This window comes from Equus przewalskii, chromosome 10 (genome assembly GCF_037783145.1).
Source record: "Equus przewalskii isolate Varuska chromosome 10, EquPr2, whole genome shotgun sequence".
Taxonomy (NCBI): domain Eukaryota; kingdom Metazoa; phylum Chordata; class Mammalia; order Perissodactyla; family Equidae; genus Equus; species Equus przewalskii.
Window position 1 is genome coordinate 40,966,703 of NC_091840.1, and position 17,718 is coordinate 40,984,420.

General features: G+C 39.4%; 1 protein-coding gene across 23 annotated transcripts in view; it reads right to left on the reverse strand.

Annotated features, from left to right (window-relative positions):
- The window catches only part of NF1 (neurofibromin 1), a 240,137-nt gene that overhangs the window by 4,757 nt on the left and 217,662 nt on the right, over positions 1-17,718 (reverse strand). For 13 of the 23 annotated variants that reach the window (XM_070562622.1, XM_070562621.1, XM_070562642.1 and 10 more), the window contains 7 exons: positions 15,405-15,527; positions 14,872-15,002; positions 14,613-14,713; positions 13,403-13,545; positions 12,992-13,038; positions 11,526-11,742; positions 4,925-4,978 (listed from right to left, as the gene is read on the reverse strand). In XM_070562622.1, the coding sequence (XP_070418723.1) occupies positions 4,925-4,978; positions 11,526-11,742; positions 12,992-13,038; positions 13,403-13,545; positions 14,613-14,713; positions 14,872-15,002; positions 15,405-15,527 (816 nt within the window). The remainder of the gene's footprint in view (positions 1-4,924; positions 4,979-11,525; positions 11,743-12,991; positions 13,039-13,402; positions 13,546-14,612; positions 14,714-14,871; positions 15,003-15,404; positions 15,528-17,718) is intronic. The other 10 variants (XM_070562627.1, XM_070562626.1, XM_070562637.1 and 7 more) reach the window with 2 other exon arrangements.

Below are 17,718 nucleotides of genomic sequence, written 5' to 3' on the forward strand. Positions count from 1 at the left end.
GTTGATTAGGCCGTTAACTTACAATCTGTGTACTTTTGTGTCTGTTACACTTTAATAAAATTTACCAAAATAATTATACTGATTATACTTACCTTTGGCATAACTATTGGTGGGAGAGCAAACAGCTGGAGAGCATTTTAGCAATTTTTATCAAAATGTAAAGTACTGACTAATATTTACTGGTAAAGAAAGACGACCACAATTTTGGAGTAAGAAAAAAAAATTAACCCACATACAGAGGGGAAAAAAAGGCTGGGAAAACATTTGCCAAAACATGTTAACTCTGGATGGCATTATTTCAGGTGATTTTTACTTTATTCTTATCTATACCATTTTAATTTTTAAAAAAACATTAAATTTGATAATGGAAAAATTCCCATTTTGGGACAAAAAGCATTTCAAGTCAAAAAGTACTTTGTAATAGAAAATGTACATAGGGGCTGGCCCCGTGGCCTACTGGCTAGTTCGGTGCACTCTGCTTTGGCAGCCCAGGTTCGGTTCCCAGGCACGGACCTACACCACTCATTGGTGGCCATGCTGTGGTGGCAACCCACAGACAAAATGAGGAAGATGGGCACAAATGTTAGCCCAGGACAAATCTTCAAGCAAAAAAAAAAAAAAAAAGTACATAGACCCACCTACCTATCTGTTGGCTCATGAACAGGAAACGGATTTGGGATGACCTCCTTCTAAGAGCCACACATCCTACATCTAATTCAGCCTTGAATTCAGAGTATAAGGCATCTACAGGCACATGGCCTGTTTGACATAGGCTCAGTAGAGGTCTGCTGTCTTGAACTTATCAAAGGAACAGGGGCATTTGTCAGTGTTTGTTTACGAGAAAGTGCACTGGACCAGGCTGTGAGCACAGAGCTAAAAATGTCAGTGACCCCTCTCCAGGAGCCACGCACAGTGAACCAGTACCTCGAATCTGCTCTAATCTAATCATGTGTGTAGAAAGATGAATGGAAGAAAACACAACACCATGTTCACAGAACCTTTCTCTGGGTAACAGAATTCTGGACGATTTTTATTCTCTTCTGCATATTTATCTGCATCTTCTCCAGAGCTATTTAAAAAGAACAAAATTGAAAGAAGGCTGCTCATCATCTCTTGAATGTGCTTGAACTTTCGTGTGGTGTGTTTGTGTGGCTCTTTTCATTGCCCTGCCCATCTCTATAGGATCAAATTCAACCCATATTTTTTCCCATCTCTATTTCCTTCGTGATGCATTCTCTGTCTCCTGCCAGAACTACTTTCTCCCTCCTTTTATGTGGTGTTTATATTTATCACTTTTGGCCTATACCATCACAACTTGTGTGTTTGTCTATTTCCTCTACTAGAGTAAAAGCACCCAGAGGGGCAAAGATCATTTATTATCCATTTTTATTTTCCTATAAGATCCAGTTGATGTCTTTTTCAATAATATTGGTTAAACTGAATGCTTCCATGTTTAAATGTGATGGCTGTAATTAAGAGCCAAAAAGCATGCAACCCCTGATCTGTAGAGGGTGGTAGCATATTTTTAGTGGAAAAGATAACATTTTTTTAGCTCCCTCCATCTGAAATTATCATGAACTTGTCAGTGTATTTGAACTTCCATTACCTTAAATTTGTACGTGGCCTACAAGTTCGAGTTCAATAGTTCCTTATGTAGGGTCATTTGCTTAACAGGAAATAAGACTCAGGCAAAGCCAGGACTTTAAAAAGACAAGAGTTTGTAACAACTAGGGGATGGCCACCAGTAGGGACCCAGCATGGCCACTGGGGGGCCTGGGGCTCTGCCAGCAGTCTGCCGCCCCGGGGCTCCTTCTTGTGCGCCCGTTGGTGCAGCCTTGCCCCTGCTAGACTGAGGCTCACTCTGCGGGGAAAGCAGTCACCACACTGCAGGGTGAGGACAGGGCCTGCTCGGTGATACTCACAGGAATTAAAATTATATAAACGGTGGTCACATAGAGTAAGCCACTAGGGTTAAAAGTTTCTTCAAAGAAATACTAAGACTATTCTATTTTCTGTTTTGTTAGGCAAATAACCTTCAGACCTCTAAATAAAACTTTGAAAGCCTATTTACCTCCTGTTAAATGGAAGGGTAAAAGCCAAGGTGTAAAGTTTTACACATACAATGACCCGAGCTATGTAAAGAGGAGAAACTGAAATGAGAGATGCCAAAACGTTAATAAACAGTGATTATTTTAGAGTGGTGGGATTATGGGTGATTTTTTTCCTTCTATTTTTCTGAATTTTCTAATTTCTTTTCCTCATGAGCATGCGTTCCTTTTAATTAAAAATATTAAAGTGTCACCCCATCACTCATAACAAAGCTTCAACGCTAGGAGACAGGTTGACATCCTGACTTCTACTCTCAAATTCAATTTTCATCTCACTTCAATTCTTGTTTTTTTGTGTGTGTTTTCTTCCTACTCAGTGACCCAACTCTACAAGTCACACACGGGTAAATGTGGTATGACTGTGATCCCTAAGTTCAACTTCACAGCAAAGATACTTTACTTTAAGGATCAAGGAAAAGCTGACATAAAAACCTTGGACGGTCATTTTAAAGAAAAAAGTCAATTAAAAGGGCAGGGGATGGCCTGGTGGCGCAGGGGTTAAGTTCGCACATTCTGCTTCTCAGCGGCCCCGGCTTCGCCGGTTCCAATCCCGGGTGCGGGCTTGGCAAGCCATGCTGTGCTAGGCGTCCCACATAGAAGGTAGAGGAAGATGGGCACAGATGTTAGCTCAGGGCCAGGCTTCCTCAGCAAAAAGCGGAGGACTGGCAGTAGTTAGCTCAGGGCTAATCTTCCTCAAAAAAAAAAAAAAAAAAAAACGCAGTATATTTATGTCAAAATATAGCATCTTGAAAAAGCCAAGTTAGTATGAAACAAAATGATCACGGTATCTGGTTCTAGCATTTAAGTCCTAAGCATAATTCTCACTTTTGAGAATTTTGGCAACATTCTTTCTTTTTCTCCTCTAAAATTAAATCTAGAAACCTTTCTAAAAGCTGGTGAAGGATTTGGTCTCCACATTCTATGGGAAACTCTCAGATGATCAGCCAGTTTGCTCAAATGGAGCCAGAAGCCCTCCTGCGCTGATGTGTGCTAGATTTAATCAGCGAGCAGACCCTGTGTTGCACTTCTCATCAAGGCCCTTCTTATGCCCCTAAGTGCTGGCTTTCCCCCCTGACCGTCAGTGGGCACAAAAGCAAACATCCATGAGGTGATGGAAACCCAGAGGCTGCCGCCAGAATGAAACAGACATGAGGCCTCTGCAGCGCTGACGCCAGTTTAAGCCCCCGAGGTGCGCTGGGGTCCGACAGGCGGCCGGGCACAAACATGCAGGCAGAGGGAGCTGGGAATTCTCCACAGCAGCGTATCACTAACTCTAAGCTTCAGTGAATCCTGGGGTTTCCAGATAAAGATACAATCCCAAATAAGAAGAGTTATTGGCTAAAATTCAGTGAATCAAGTAAGTGGGAAAGATAAGTGCTGGATTTCACTGTAGTCACTTAAGTCACACGTCCCTGTCCTCTCCTCACACGTGAGTTCCTTGAAGGCAGGCACCAGGGTTTGTTTATTCTGACAGCTAGGGATAGGGATCCAGACTGACAAATAAAACACTTCTTAAAAAAAAAATTCACCTATTTTTTTAAACACCAAAACAGTTTCCCAGACTGGAACCTACTATTTTCATGACTGAATCCCTTCTAGCTCTTGAGAGGCTGAGGAAAAATGGGTTAGGTAATCTGTGAAGTTACACAACGAAAACGAAAGACTAACAGTAACATAACCTCCTACCCCCTGCACAGCAGTGCTGGTAGGTCCCCTGTCTCTGCACTGCTCCGTTTACTGCACAGAGAGTAACGCAAACCCGTCAGGAAAGGGTTATTACATAGACGAGAAGGCAGACATGTCAGAAGATCCAGGTTTGAGTCTCGGCTGGATCAGAACTCTTATTTGGTTCTGGTTCTTAATCTGGCAATTATGGATAACAGTAGATGTGCCTATTTCAAAGGGTTGTTAGAAGAATCAGATAAGATAATCTATGTGAAGACTTTTTGCACATAGATAAAATAATTATTACACAAATTAAGATGCTCCTAATACCTGAAATAAAAAGACCAAGTGATGTACTGAAAGGTTTAGATCAAAAGCATAGAACTTGAATTTTATACCAGAACCCATAAAACTCCTGAATAAGCACAAAATACAATAAATCTTCTTAAAAGAAAGGGTAATTATAGCTTGTTCTTATGCTATAGTAAAGGCGTGTTAAATATATATTTAGAAATATTTGTATTTTGAGTTGGATATACAAAACAGTAACTAAGAATTTAAAAAAATTTTAACAGACTGTCATCAATTGCTAACACTTCTTTTTCTATTAGGTCTAATCTTTCTGTATAATAATTATGGAAGATTAAAAGAAAAAGCATCTTTGATAAATTAGACGTAAGTGTAGGACACGTTTTTTCTTGAGTCCCTAGAGCTGACGCTGGACCACATTCCTTTTCATAAACACAGGTGACAGAGTGGACGGCCAGCTTTAATTTCTAAGGAACACTGGGGTTGGCTTTACATTTGGAGAAAACAAATATTTCCTAAGCTAAAAACTCATCAAACCACACAGCCTGCGTTCTCCCTGACCTCGCCCTGGAGTTTCTCGTCAAGCTGCCTGTGTTAGTGGAGGGCCGGGACTGCACCTTCAGTGTGCAGGGGGAAGGTAAGCAGCTCCTGGACCGAGACGGGACACTGGGCCCTGCAGTGCCAGGAAGCACCCAGACCCTAAAGCAGTGGCTTTACAAGACCCTCAGGTGCTAAGCCAGACTGTGCTTACAGAGATTGGCGAAGGAAGTCTCATGCCATGTGCCCAGGACGAGCGCAGGGGAAGCAGTACTTCGTGCAAAGGTGACGAAAGCAAAGAGTACCTTGATGAGGGAACAGCTGCATGGAAACTGCTGATTTAGAGCAAGGCAGAGAAGCTTCACAGACACAGAATGGAAGAAAAAACAAATGTGAGTGATGTCCGCAGAATTTTTAAAGGGTGAAATATGATTAGACACTGGATAATTATTACGTTCCCTGGTTTCCAGGAGGAATCTGGTTTTAATTATTGCACTCTGAACATTAATTTCCTAAATATTACACTCTGTAAACAAATGCTAGAACGTACAGTTTTACAGATAGCTGTTTTTTTACCACCTTTACTAGAATGAAGAATCTTTGCTTAAATCAAGAATTAAACTAAAAAATGAGAGGAAAAATGAGCATGAATTAAACCAAGCAATTGCTCAGTTTAAAATTGATTTCCCCCTTAAATACACAGTAATAGCAAAGAAAAAGAAGGGAAACAAATCAAGAAAATACCAAATAAAGGTCTGGGGATACATAAGCAGTACCCTAAAACACTAAAATCGTTTCAGAGATTTTAAGTAGTTTCACAATAGAGGCCTTTAAGTTTTTTCCATGGGGGAGACTTGGTAAACCTGGGAAACCCAACAGGAGTGGCACTGACTCAGAGCTCAGTTTACGTTTAGAGAAATGGCTGTGGCGACGCGTTGCTGTGCACACAGCTGTCAGCACTGTCCGTCCAGGAAGCTTATAGTTCCTAGCTGCTCCACCCAGCTTCCCAGAAGGGAGGTCCGCACTACAGAAGCAAAGTGCGTGAATAACTGACAGGCCTCGACACAGACCCAAAATAAAGTGGAAGAAGTGAATTTAAAACAAAGCTCAACTAAATAGGTCGTTGCTGTAAAAAATTCATGCTCTAATACTAACAATAAAATAAGCTTTTTGAAGAAAAACATTAAATTTTTTTTTTTCTAGTAAATAACATGTTAAAAACATCACAGGAGGGGCCAGCCCCGTGGCCGAGTGGTTAAGTTCGCACGCTCCACTTTGGCAGACTGCAGTTTTGCTGGTTTGGATCCTGGGCGTGGACCTGGCACTGCTCATCAAGCCATACTGAGGCAGCGTCCCACATAGCACAACCAGAAGGACCTGCAACTAGAATATATATATATGTACAGGGGGCCTTTGGAGAGAAGAAGAAGAAAAAAACAAGAGGAAGACTTGGAACAGATGTTAGCTCAGGGCCAATCTTTAAAAAAATAAAATAAAAAGATCACAGGCTTATTTTTGTTAAAAAATTATAACACACCTCTCATATTTTTTTGAGGTAAAAAATATATTATAAAACTTTTGCCATGGGGCCGGTCCCGTGGCTGAGCAGTTAAGATCACGAGCTCCACTGCAGTGGCCCAGGGTTTTGCCAGTTCAAGTCCTGGACGCTGACATGGCACCACTCATCAAGCTGTGCTGAGGCGGTGTCCCACATGCCACAAGTGGAAGGACCCACAACTAAAAATACACAACTATGTACTGGGGGGCTTTGGGGAGAAAAAGGAAAAAATGAAAAAAATCTAAAAAAACCTCAGAAAAACAAAAAACTTTTGCCATAATTAACACCTGATTCTTCCAAACAAATGTCCCTTTGAACTATCAGAATACTTTGTTGTGCAAGGTACAACAAGACAAGTACCACAAAAGAGGTCAACATAGTTATCTGCGTGCACTTTACCACTCTTGTTGCTTAAATCTATTTGAGGGCAAGTGTCATGTCCTACTAGCTCCCCCACTCTCTCGGGTCTAATAGAGGCCCTTGCATATAGGACACAATGAATATCTGTAGGATAAAAAATCTGGAATATTTTGTTATTTTCCACAGAGCACTGTAGTATTAGTCTTGTACTTGAAAATCCCAGAACTTGTATACATGTAGAATTTGCTAAACAACATGGGTCAGAAGGAAGAACAGCTTTGGCTCAAAACCCCATACTAAAGATCCAGAGGCAAAAGCCATCAAGTCTCTGCAACCAGGGTCTCTCTAATCTTTAAATGCCCTGGAGTACCTGGTGTACACGTACAAAATGGGTGTTCAAATGTTTACTGAATTACATTACAGTGTGAAAAATATTGGCAGACTATAAATAAAATTTTAATATTGGAAATGGATCTATTCGATTTCTTTTTAATGAATACTGAGTCCACATAATTCCAACTGGATTTTTATTTCTAGTATCCTTGTTCTTTAACAGCTAAAGATGCATGGAAACCACACACTTGAAATGAAATGGTTATAAAGCGTTCAAAATATGGCTTTAAAAAAGGCTTCTTTGCTCATTATCTAAGAGAACCACTCATGGCTTGGCATTAACCAAGACAAAGTCCCATTTATAGCATTTTTAGGTAGACAGGTTTTATTTTCTGGTTCTAATGTTGGTTCAATTCATGTCCAGCTCAGCTGCACTGGACCTAATAATGGATCACGCTCTCACAGTTGAAATATTCTTATATATCATAGAGTAAATATTACGGATCCTCTTCAGGGTTCTTTTAGTGGCATTTGGGAAAATCTGAAGAGGGAAAGTTTTATGTCCATTTGCCTAAAAGGGCCACAGTTAACACATTTTATATGCACTGAATTCAGAGTACAGTCTCTTGGTTCCACTGATGCCAAGTTCAATTTCCTCTAGGGAGGGAGTCAGAAGACAGTCATTCATGTATTTTTAAATGTGGATTTATAAAATAGTCCTTCTTGTGCTAACAGGATAGACAAGCCGGCTAGGATGATTTGTCAAGAAGAACGCATTTTCAGAGACAACTGCTTTATGTAAGTGATCACCAATTCCTCAAAAGCTAGTGACTGATAAATTACCATGCTAAATTTTATTTAAATAAGGTTTAATGCTTGGGAGGGGAGGGAGCTCATGAATCTCTTATCTAGCTGATTTGACAGCAGAGAACGTTGGAACCCACCCCCCCAAAAAAAGGCAGCTTAGTGGCTGACCCTGCTGTGCACCAAAGACCCAGAAAGCAGTCTTGCATTGACGTGGGAAGTTTGCAGCAAAGGGTCGAGCTGTGTGCAGATTAGCAGCTTTTGCTTTTTGACCTCAGGGAACAGAGCTTTCAACTGCTTAAAGCTCAGCAGACCCGGCGCAGGCTGATGTTGGGTAAACCTGACAGCAAACCATACTTACTTCAGGGAGTGACACGGAGCTGCTTTAAATACTTCTGCTGGGGACTCAGTGATGGGAGTGGAGATAGGGAAATATTCTTGTTTCTATCCAACTAAATAGCAGATTTCAAATGCTAGACTGAGGAATCTGGATAAGATTTCATCACTTTCAGTCCTTTGATATTAGCAAACTCAGCTCCACAAAGAATTGAGGAGATAAGGATATAAGATTACATGGAGCTAAGGATATAAAGCAGTTACCTAATTACAAACAGAGTATTAACACTTATAAGAGGTATTCCCTAATAGCAATAATTAGGTATATAGATATATCAGGATCCTTTTATGAAGATAAGCCTGCAATTTACAGATACAAACGGGTTTCATGAGAAAGGCACTACTGAAAAGATAAACCCTTTCTCCAAAAGCATGGTAAAATAATGTGGCAAACCCAAGGGTACATAATTTAAAATTTAGAGACAGGAGATACTGAACACCGTGATTCCCCTTAACTAATTCTATTACTTTTAAAGCTTCGATATCTTTTGAGAATAATCAGAGGTTTCTAGGGTATAGTGGTCTATCCAAGGAGCCATCTTTGGAGAACTACTGGAGGTGATGCCATTGGTTTAAAACTGTAACCAAAACCATACATGCCATTCTCTGATATTTATAAATAACTCTAAATAAGAGGTTGCAGAGTAGGATGATTTTGAGTGTGTGTGTGTGTGAGGAAGACTGGCCCTGAGCTAACATCTGTGCCAATCTTCCTCTACACTGTGTATGGGATGTTAGCACAGCACAGCTTGATGAGTAGTGTGTAGGTCAGTGTCCAGGATCTGAACCCGTGATTCCTGGGCCACCGAAGCAGAGCATGCGAACTTCACCACTATGCCACCAGGCCAGCCCCAGGATGATTTTTTTAAGCAAACGATATGGCTAATGCTCAACCAACACAGGACAAAAGCAATTAATCAACTAGCAGGGGAACCTGTACTGGTCTTTATGACCAACCTAATGGTTTTTCTTTTTTCATTCTTTATTGCCATCAAATATATAATGAGCATTCAAATTCCCATTCTCTCTCTCTCTCTCATTTTTTTTGGTGAAGAAAATTGTCCCTGAGCTAACATCTCTGTCAATCTTCCTCTATTTTTTTTTCTTTTTTTGCATGTGGGATGCTGCCAGTGTGGCTTGATGAGTGGTATGTAGTTCCACACCTGGAATCAGAACCTGCGAACGCCAGGCTGCCAAAGTGGAGCGCGCGAACTTAACTACTATGCTACCGGGCCAACCCGAAAGCTGAAGGTTTTATTGTCACCATTAGTGGGCAAAGATGGGGAGAAATCCCCTAACAATTAGTCTCGGGAAAAAAGTCAATACAAATCAACTAATCATTTTGATAAGTTTAACGCCACTTTAGTAGCCCAAGAGGCAAAGTTTTGGTCAAAAGAAACAGAACTTTAAAAACAAGAGGACCAATATAGAAGGAGTCTATGAATTTTCTAATTGTGATCAACATTATAAACAACAAACAATGCAGGAAATACAGAGTTCTACAGAAGAAAAAGAGGGTCGACTTAAGGTAAGGCAGATGGAAGTAATGAGACAGCAATAAACAAACAAATAAATGAAACAAAAAGGGCAAGGGAAGGAAGAGGGACGACAGATCACAGATACAGAAGGCAATGAATGTTGCAGAAAGAGCACTGGGCTTGGTTCCCAAGAACTGTGTGATAAAGCAATTAACTTAGTTCTTCTACAGCAGCCTCCCCATTGAACAAACACTGTGAGCCTAGAACTAATTCACCTCTTCAGTACCCCCAGCCCCAAATGCTAAGATTTCATGGTGGGGGGGGGGGGGGAGGGTGGTGGTGAGGGAGAGAATTCAGTGGCTGCAATACCTAGAAGAAAGTAAATTTTAAGTTTTGCCCTGGCTTTAACGGTTGAAACCCTGATTATGGGGCAAGATCACAGGCACACCCTAGGGCAGCACTTCTCAAATCTAGGGTGCATAAGTATCACCTGGGGTGTTTATTAAAATAGAGACCGCTGGCTGGGCCCCACTCTTGGAGTTTCTTGTGCAGGAGGTCTGGGGTGGGACTCTGGCATTTGCATTTCTAACAAGCTCCCGAATGATGTTGATGCTGCTGGTCTGGGACCGCACTAGCAGAAACACTGTCCTAGAGAATAAGTGACAGAGGGCAAATGAACATGGTTATATGAGGGGGAAAAAGTTGGCCAGATTTCTCTTATTTCTTGGAGGAAAAAAATAACCTGAGTAGGGGTAGTAAGGTGATTGTTAAATAAATGTTGGATCAAATAATTTGTTTCCTTTGCTGACCAAAGCTTTGTTTTTGACCAAAGCTTAATAGATGAATACAGTTATTTAATGTAATCGTTTATAATATGAATTGGGTATTATATTTGCCAAGTTCTTAAGAACCTTCAAAACTATATGTTTAAATGTTCATGCAAAACTGGGATTATAAACTGGGGATTCTATTTGTGGATCTTGAACATCACAAAATAATTATAATACATCATTTGGCTTTTTAAAGAAAATCTATGCTAACACTTAAAAGAACTGCATATAGTAACTTTTCCTTACAGAATGAGGTGTTTCATAAGTAAACTTTTCAGGTAACGGAATTTTAAGCTCCAAACCTTTTACTATTTTAACCATTTTAGAAGAGTATGTTTCTGAACAGAAAACAAGACCATAACGGAAGCTTTCTTCATTACCCACTGTCATCATAACACACAACAGCGTCAGTTCTGTAAGGAGTAACACCTCCAGGGTCGACCAGAGTTACAGGAAACCATTCACTCTGATACTGAATGAGCCCAGAATTCTGGAGTTTCGCCATTTCCGCCATCTTGTTTCTCTCAGCCCACCTGAGCTATTAGCTATTATTTCTCAGTGTATCCACCTCTTAGTTGCATGTGGAATTGGTACACTTTTCCCACTTGGACCTGAGAGCGACTCCACAGTAAGGAACATGCTTACGGGCTTTAAGATGCTACTTTCTTGAGAGAGCTCTTTTGTCTGGTAGTTTACTCCTAGATTTTCAAGTTGGTGTCTGGATGGTTGACTTGTTGCTGGCAGCAGGGAAGCGGGGTACTATTATACTTTGTATAGTTTTTAGATACAGTATGCTGTATCAGAGACACAGAAGCCCTTAGGGCAAGGTTAGTGTATCAAGTAAGGGAGAATTATAATTCTGTTCACTTACAGGGTAATGTACCTTAGGTTGCTCTTCCTGCCAAAACTCTAAAAACCTTGGAACACTATCTGAACACTCTAAACATCTATCTTATGTATAACTGTTTGAAAGTAGAAAGCTTTATAGAATAACAAAATTCAAATCAGCTACAAGGTAAAGAAGAAATCTAAGATGAACCTCATGATAAAAAGGTGCAAAATCCACTACAAACTGATAACAAGGGAATTCCTAATGTTGTATATTAATATTATTGTTCAAATTTATATAAAGATTATATTTACTGACCTGGGGAATGCTGGGAAGTTGCAAGTGAGGTCATGGAATTGGAAAGGTTAAGGTTAGCAGTAATACTAAGCTGGCTCTGCACTGCAGGAGGATAAGGAGATGTGGGTGTCAGGAGGGACTCCTCACTGGTTTCTTCATCAATTCCAGGCAAATACGTGTCAATCAAGGCATCAAGAAACTTAACAATAAGCTCAGCATAGTCTGGGATTTGTGTTTGCTGTAATGGAAAATAGGAAATTATTTTAGCTCCATTTTTTTTTTTGTAAATCCCCTTAGAAGCCAAAAATGATTAATTCAATTTTTGTTTTGGGCTTAATTTACTATTTTTCTTCCTTTGTATTATAGATTAAAAAAGAGGGTAGAGTAATAGTTATAGACTACCATGGGACTTACAACTGGGAATTTTATTCAGCTTATACTTCCAGCTTCCAGAGGAACCTGCAATTACTGAAAGCCATGCGCAGACAAAGAATGAATTAAGCCTGAGACAATACAATCATCAGGAATGATGTCTAGTCAATTTTCCAAAACAGAGAAAATGAGCAGAGCATCATCATCCCAGCTGCCATTTAGAAATTCAACTAACTAAACACTGAAGGTTCAGAGGGTTACTGGCAATCAAACCACAATAATTCCTGCAGGATATACTTATTCCTGTGACTTCAGGCCCATTTTTTTAGTCACAGCCTTTGCACATCAAGAGATATTCAGTGATAACTAAACAAAATAACAGACAAAATACTCAATTATTAAAATTAGAACACGGTTTAGATAATTCATCTTGATTTAGCAACGCTGTATGTAGAACACTGCCCTAGGAACTGTGGGGGAAGAAAGAGAAGTCCTGCCTTCAAGGAACCTCAATCAATCTGGAGAGAGGCCACATACAGAGAATGATTAAATACACATTGATGTAGCACCATACCAACTAATGCCAATCAAAGAACAAAGTGAACAGGAGCAAATGAAGATATGTTCAGGGAAGAATGAATCTAATCCAACAAGTTGGAAGGAAAAATGTTTTCATGGGATAGATTTTTTTCATTATGTAATTTTTTAAAAATTGAGATTTGACATATAACATTGTCTTAGTTTCATGTCATGAGGCAGATTTTAACCATAAGTAATGCTCCTTCCTAATTACAAGATACTTAAGTGTGTGTATTAGGATCACTAAATACACGAGAGACTCAGGGCAGAAAAGTTGACAGAGGTTTATCATACCCTTGTGAAAAGTCAAGCATAAATTGAATTGAGTTGTTTTTTGTAAAAACTAATATAGAAACATATTAGAGGTGCTGGCTCTTGGAAAGAATCTTGTGGTGGAAAACTTTTTATAAAAATAGCATATGTGTTTACTGTGAATCATCATTCTGGGTTTCAGCATATTGTGTGTTCTTAAAGCAGGCACACTACTATGAATAAAAACTTTCATTTTGTCAATAGAGAAAAATAGTTTTTCTTACCTTTGAAAACGGTCCTGCAAACCGCCACAAGCCATTAAAACCAAAACCTGCAACAAACCAAATGTTACTCTTATAATAAGCATGACATTCTTTTAACCTTAAGAGAAATTAAGTAAGTTACATAGTTGATGATATATAAAATCTACAGCACATTGAAAACTTTTTAGAATGAGTGTCAAAGTAGACAAACTCACTGAAAATATACTCAGTATGAACCATGTTTTAATTAAAAAAAAAAGTTGTCAACAGTTATTTACTGAAGATACAACGAAAAGAGTCAGAAAACTGCGTTTGGAGGGAAAAGCATGAACGAGCCTATCCCCTGGAAAGCACTCTGTAGCCAGTGCCCTCCATAAGGCTGCAGGCGCCAGCAAGGCCCTCAGCCATCCTCCTCCCGGCGCGTGTACTTACTCTGCAGGTAAGACGTCTGGTACTGTGGTGGGGACTCCTCGTAGTATACCACACTCTGCACAATCCCATGAATCGGATTTAACAAATTTGGATCTTGGCACAATGACAACAGGGTGTTGATCTTGGAGTCCAACAAATTGTGCCTAAAAAAGAAAAAGTCAACAGAGGAACATTTTAAAGGAAAATTAAATGAAAATATATACTGGAAAACATATTATATATTCCCCCAGAACAATGTGATAAAAAGGAAGGGAGACGAGTGCTTTTTACTTTCTGGTGCTTTTCCAAATTTTCTGTAGTGAATGTGTATTTGCTTTTTTGGTTTGTCTCTCTGTTTTGTTTTTTTTTTTTTGTCACGAGGGGAAAATACGGTAAAAACAACCAACTAGTACTGTCATATAACCATGTTTAACTACACGGTGACTGCTCAGGACAAGATTGGCTTCATTCAGCCACTCAGTGTGCTTTGAGACCATCTCTTTCTGCTGACTGCTCATATGCACCCAGGGAGTTAAAACTAAAGTTAATATCAATCAGTGTTTAATCAATGCTGAATCAGATCGAATAAGGAAAGCAAAATTAGTCTAGAGGGGGTGGAATATATGATCCAATTATTATTTCTAACCTGGTTACACTCCATTAATAAAAATAACCAAGAGCCAACAATATAAAATTATGAGATTTTTAAATGAGATGAAACAAAAATAAGGAAATCATGACACTACATAGAAAGACTAGATCAGGAATAGAATTTCCCAAGTTCCTTTGGGTTATTTAGATTTGAACACTTTGAGGATAATGTGACCTTAGCCCTTAAAAGGAAAGAAAATTCCTTTCCTAAGTAGGAGGTCAACTTCGTTTTCACTCGGCTGTGGACAAATATGAATGCCCTACTGAAAAAGAAACCAAAATTGGTATGCTGACTTGACTACAGCAGTCTAATGGTTTGCTCCTAAGTGAGGAAACGAACAATGCTCATCATGATGAACCAATTAAAAAAATCAACAAGAAAAAAAATGCTTTTCCTAATGGGCCAAAACTAGTCTAGCCCATTAAACCCACTGTCTCCAAGCTAAAATCACTCTCACACTACCTCATGTTCCACTCTCCACAATCAGTGAACATCACTGGATGATACTTTTCCTAAGCTTTTATAAAACATTTGACCTCAAAACACATACAAAAGTTCAACACAAAAGGGGATACTTACACAACAGGAAAAACTTTGGGGAAAACAACACTGGCTTCTGCTAAGTATTCATAAAGAATTCGTTGATCAAACTCATCCGTGGTGTATTTCACCAGTGTAGCCTGCCAAAATGCAAAAAAGTAAACCAAAAAATTTTATTGGGTGGCTGGATTGTTATCTGTTTTGGTGAGAGGCAGAAGTTGGCCTTCCTTTTGTGTTTTTAATATTTAAGGGCCTCCTATGAGTAGACTGGAATGAAAGCTTGAGGGAAAAACCTTACCAGAACAGTAAGCAGCAATGCCTGGATCTTCGGGTCAGTAAGTACTTCTTCATCCAAGAGAACATTTGATTCAGACACTGAAACTTTACGTAAATGTGGGTGCTGTTGTGATGAGGAAATCCTTTGAGTTTCTGCAGTAAAATAAGGATTAACACGATCAGCTGTATTAATCAAATATACACAACTAGATACCACTTCACCTAAAATATTTTAATGTTACTTCTAAAATTCAATAGCTTTTTAGTAGACACTTAAAATATCAACATAAACGTCATACAGAATTACTATTCACCTATACAAAAGTTTTGGCTAGCTGTTTACAATGCTGTATATCACATATATGATGACTTTTTACACAGGTTTCAGGATAACTGTCATTTTAAGATCTGTATAGCTTATCTTTTGAAAAACAGCAAATGTTTCTATATTTCATCCTAAAGATTCTAAGAAACGGCTGGCAAGCACATATGGCTTTAACATACTCTCCCACCTTGGTTTCAATTTTCGAGCTGAATTATTAACTTTGTTCTCACCCATTTCATAATCAGTTTCTGCTACTCTCCTCATTTTGGGGGGTGTTGTGATCCCTGATTCCACTTCTTGCCTTTTAGGAGCCTTCGTGTCTGATATCAAGTGATCAAAACTTTTCCTTGTTCCTATAAACAAAAGTTACAGAATATGGAAGTTCATTAACCACAGTGTCTGTGAATAGGAACATACTAAAAAGAAAATGTTTGGACATAAAGTGTTTAAGTCTTCACTTCAGGACTCAAAGAAAGCTCAAACATATCCCTGGGGCAGAGTTTCTCTCCTTTATTCTCCCCTTCTCAAGGAATTTTGGCCACACAGCTTTCTGTTTCAGTACAGAATGTACCTTATTGGTCCAAATTATACTGAGATTACATTCACTACACTGGAGGTAAACCAAATTCCGCCAACTAGCACGGTATTTGATAATAAATACACGGGCATGTGCTCCTCAGTAGCAAAGATCAACTATGTGTGAACAGCCATTTTTCAACTTAAGAAATTCTGCTGGTGCCACGAAACAGTTATTAATGTATGAAGAATTTCCAAACACAGGCAAGATCAAAGTTTGATTTTAATTCTTCAAGCTTGGGAAAAAGATTTGCATGCCTGAAAGTACGAAATGATAGACACACTGGGAGATGCTTCAAGAATAGCAAGTAGTACCCTCTCCCATTTCGCTTTGCGTTTCTCTAATCTTGCATTACACTAATGTTAAATACCTTTCTCGTATTTAAAATAAAAGGACTGAAATCGGATTATTTAAAACTTGCACTAAGTCTTGTCCATTCTACTTCAGAAATCTATCCCAAAGTTGACTCCTCTTCTCCATTCTCCCACTGCTCCTGCCTCAGTGCAGGCCTACACCATTTTTTGTTTGGACTGCCGTACCAATCTCTTAAACGGTCCCCTTGCCAGAAGCCTCTTCCTATCTCTTCACATCCTAGCTGGAAAAACTGTCCTGAAGACAAAATTTGGTCATGTCCCTTTCTCTACTTAAACATCCCTGCTGACTACACGATAAGGCTAAATCTCTTAACATGGCACACAACATCTCCCACAATCTAGTCCCAATCCCCTCTAGCCTCACTTCCTACCTAACTGCCTTTCCTGACTTTGCTTTATTCATGTTACTCCCGCTCTGCTGAATGCATGCCTGCCTTATCCTGTGTCTACCCGGCAAGCATGTATCACACCTTCAAGACCCACTCCAAATGTTACCTCCTCTCTGCAGCTTTCCTAATTTCCCCAGATCCTCAGTTTCCCCTCATCAAGACATGATACTTTAATGGCACCTGGGGATGCTGTTGCCATTGGCTGATTACATATCTTAGCTACCAAACTATGAGCTCTTCAGGGCAGAGACCTAGGACATGGTTGAATGAATTCAATACTGTATTTTCTCTGAAGTTAACTTTTCATTTACAACTTCCTTGGCATGAAAATCCAGAATTATAAAACACAAAGTAACCAGGAAACTCCTAGAAGATTATTTATGGCAAACTATAAACAGAAAGTAACTCAAACAAAAGGTAATAAGCCTATGTGACTAGAAACAGCGATTGACATTTGTGGTTTCAATTTTTTTCATGGTTTACTGGCAGGTTATTGATTTCACACTTCATTGTTTGTTCACTAATTTCCTTATGAACGCAAACATTTTCCCAATACCTAAAGATACTTAAAAATATGTTTGCATGGATAACTGACACCCATGGAGCCATTCATAGTGTTGATCACTGAAATATGGATCCCAACGTATTCCAGTAACAGTGAAAACTTCAGCCAAAGTTGTGCAAGAGCACCTGTGCACTTCCTCTGTGGTGAGGTAGGATCAGTGGGCTCTCTCATTATTTGCTTTCAGTTTTTGAAAAGGGAAAGGGTCTTACAGCAATTCAGGTGGACTTCTCTTTGACAAACATTGATGTAACTGAGCAATCTTAACTTTCAAGAATCATTTCTTCTTATAGTAATAAAAAAATATAGTAATCAACAGGGCCGGCCCAGTAGCGCAGTGGTTAAGTTCACGCTCTCTGCTTCGGCAGCCTGGGGTTCGCCAGTTCGGATCCCAGGTGCAGACCTATGCACTGCTTATCAAGCCATGCTGTGGCAAGTGTCCCAATATAAAATGGAGGAAGATGGGCACAGACGTTGGCTCAGGGCCGATCTTCCTCAGCAAAAAGAGGAGGATTGGTGACACATTAGTTCAGGGCTTATCTTCCTCTGAAAATATATATATATGTAGTAATCAAAAAATCTTACCTCTTCGTCTTTTTAAAGAAAAGATGGCAAATAGTACTATTACAGCTTCAGACCACA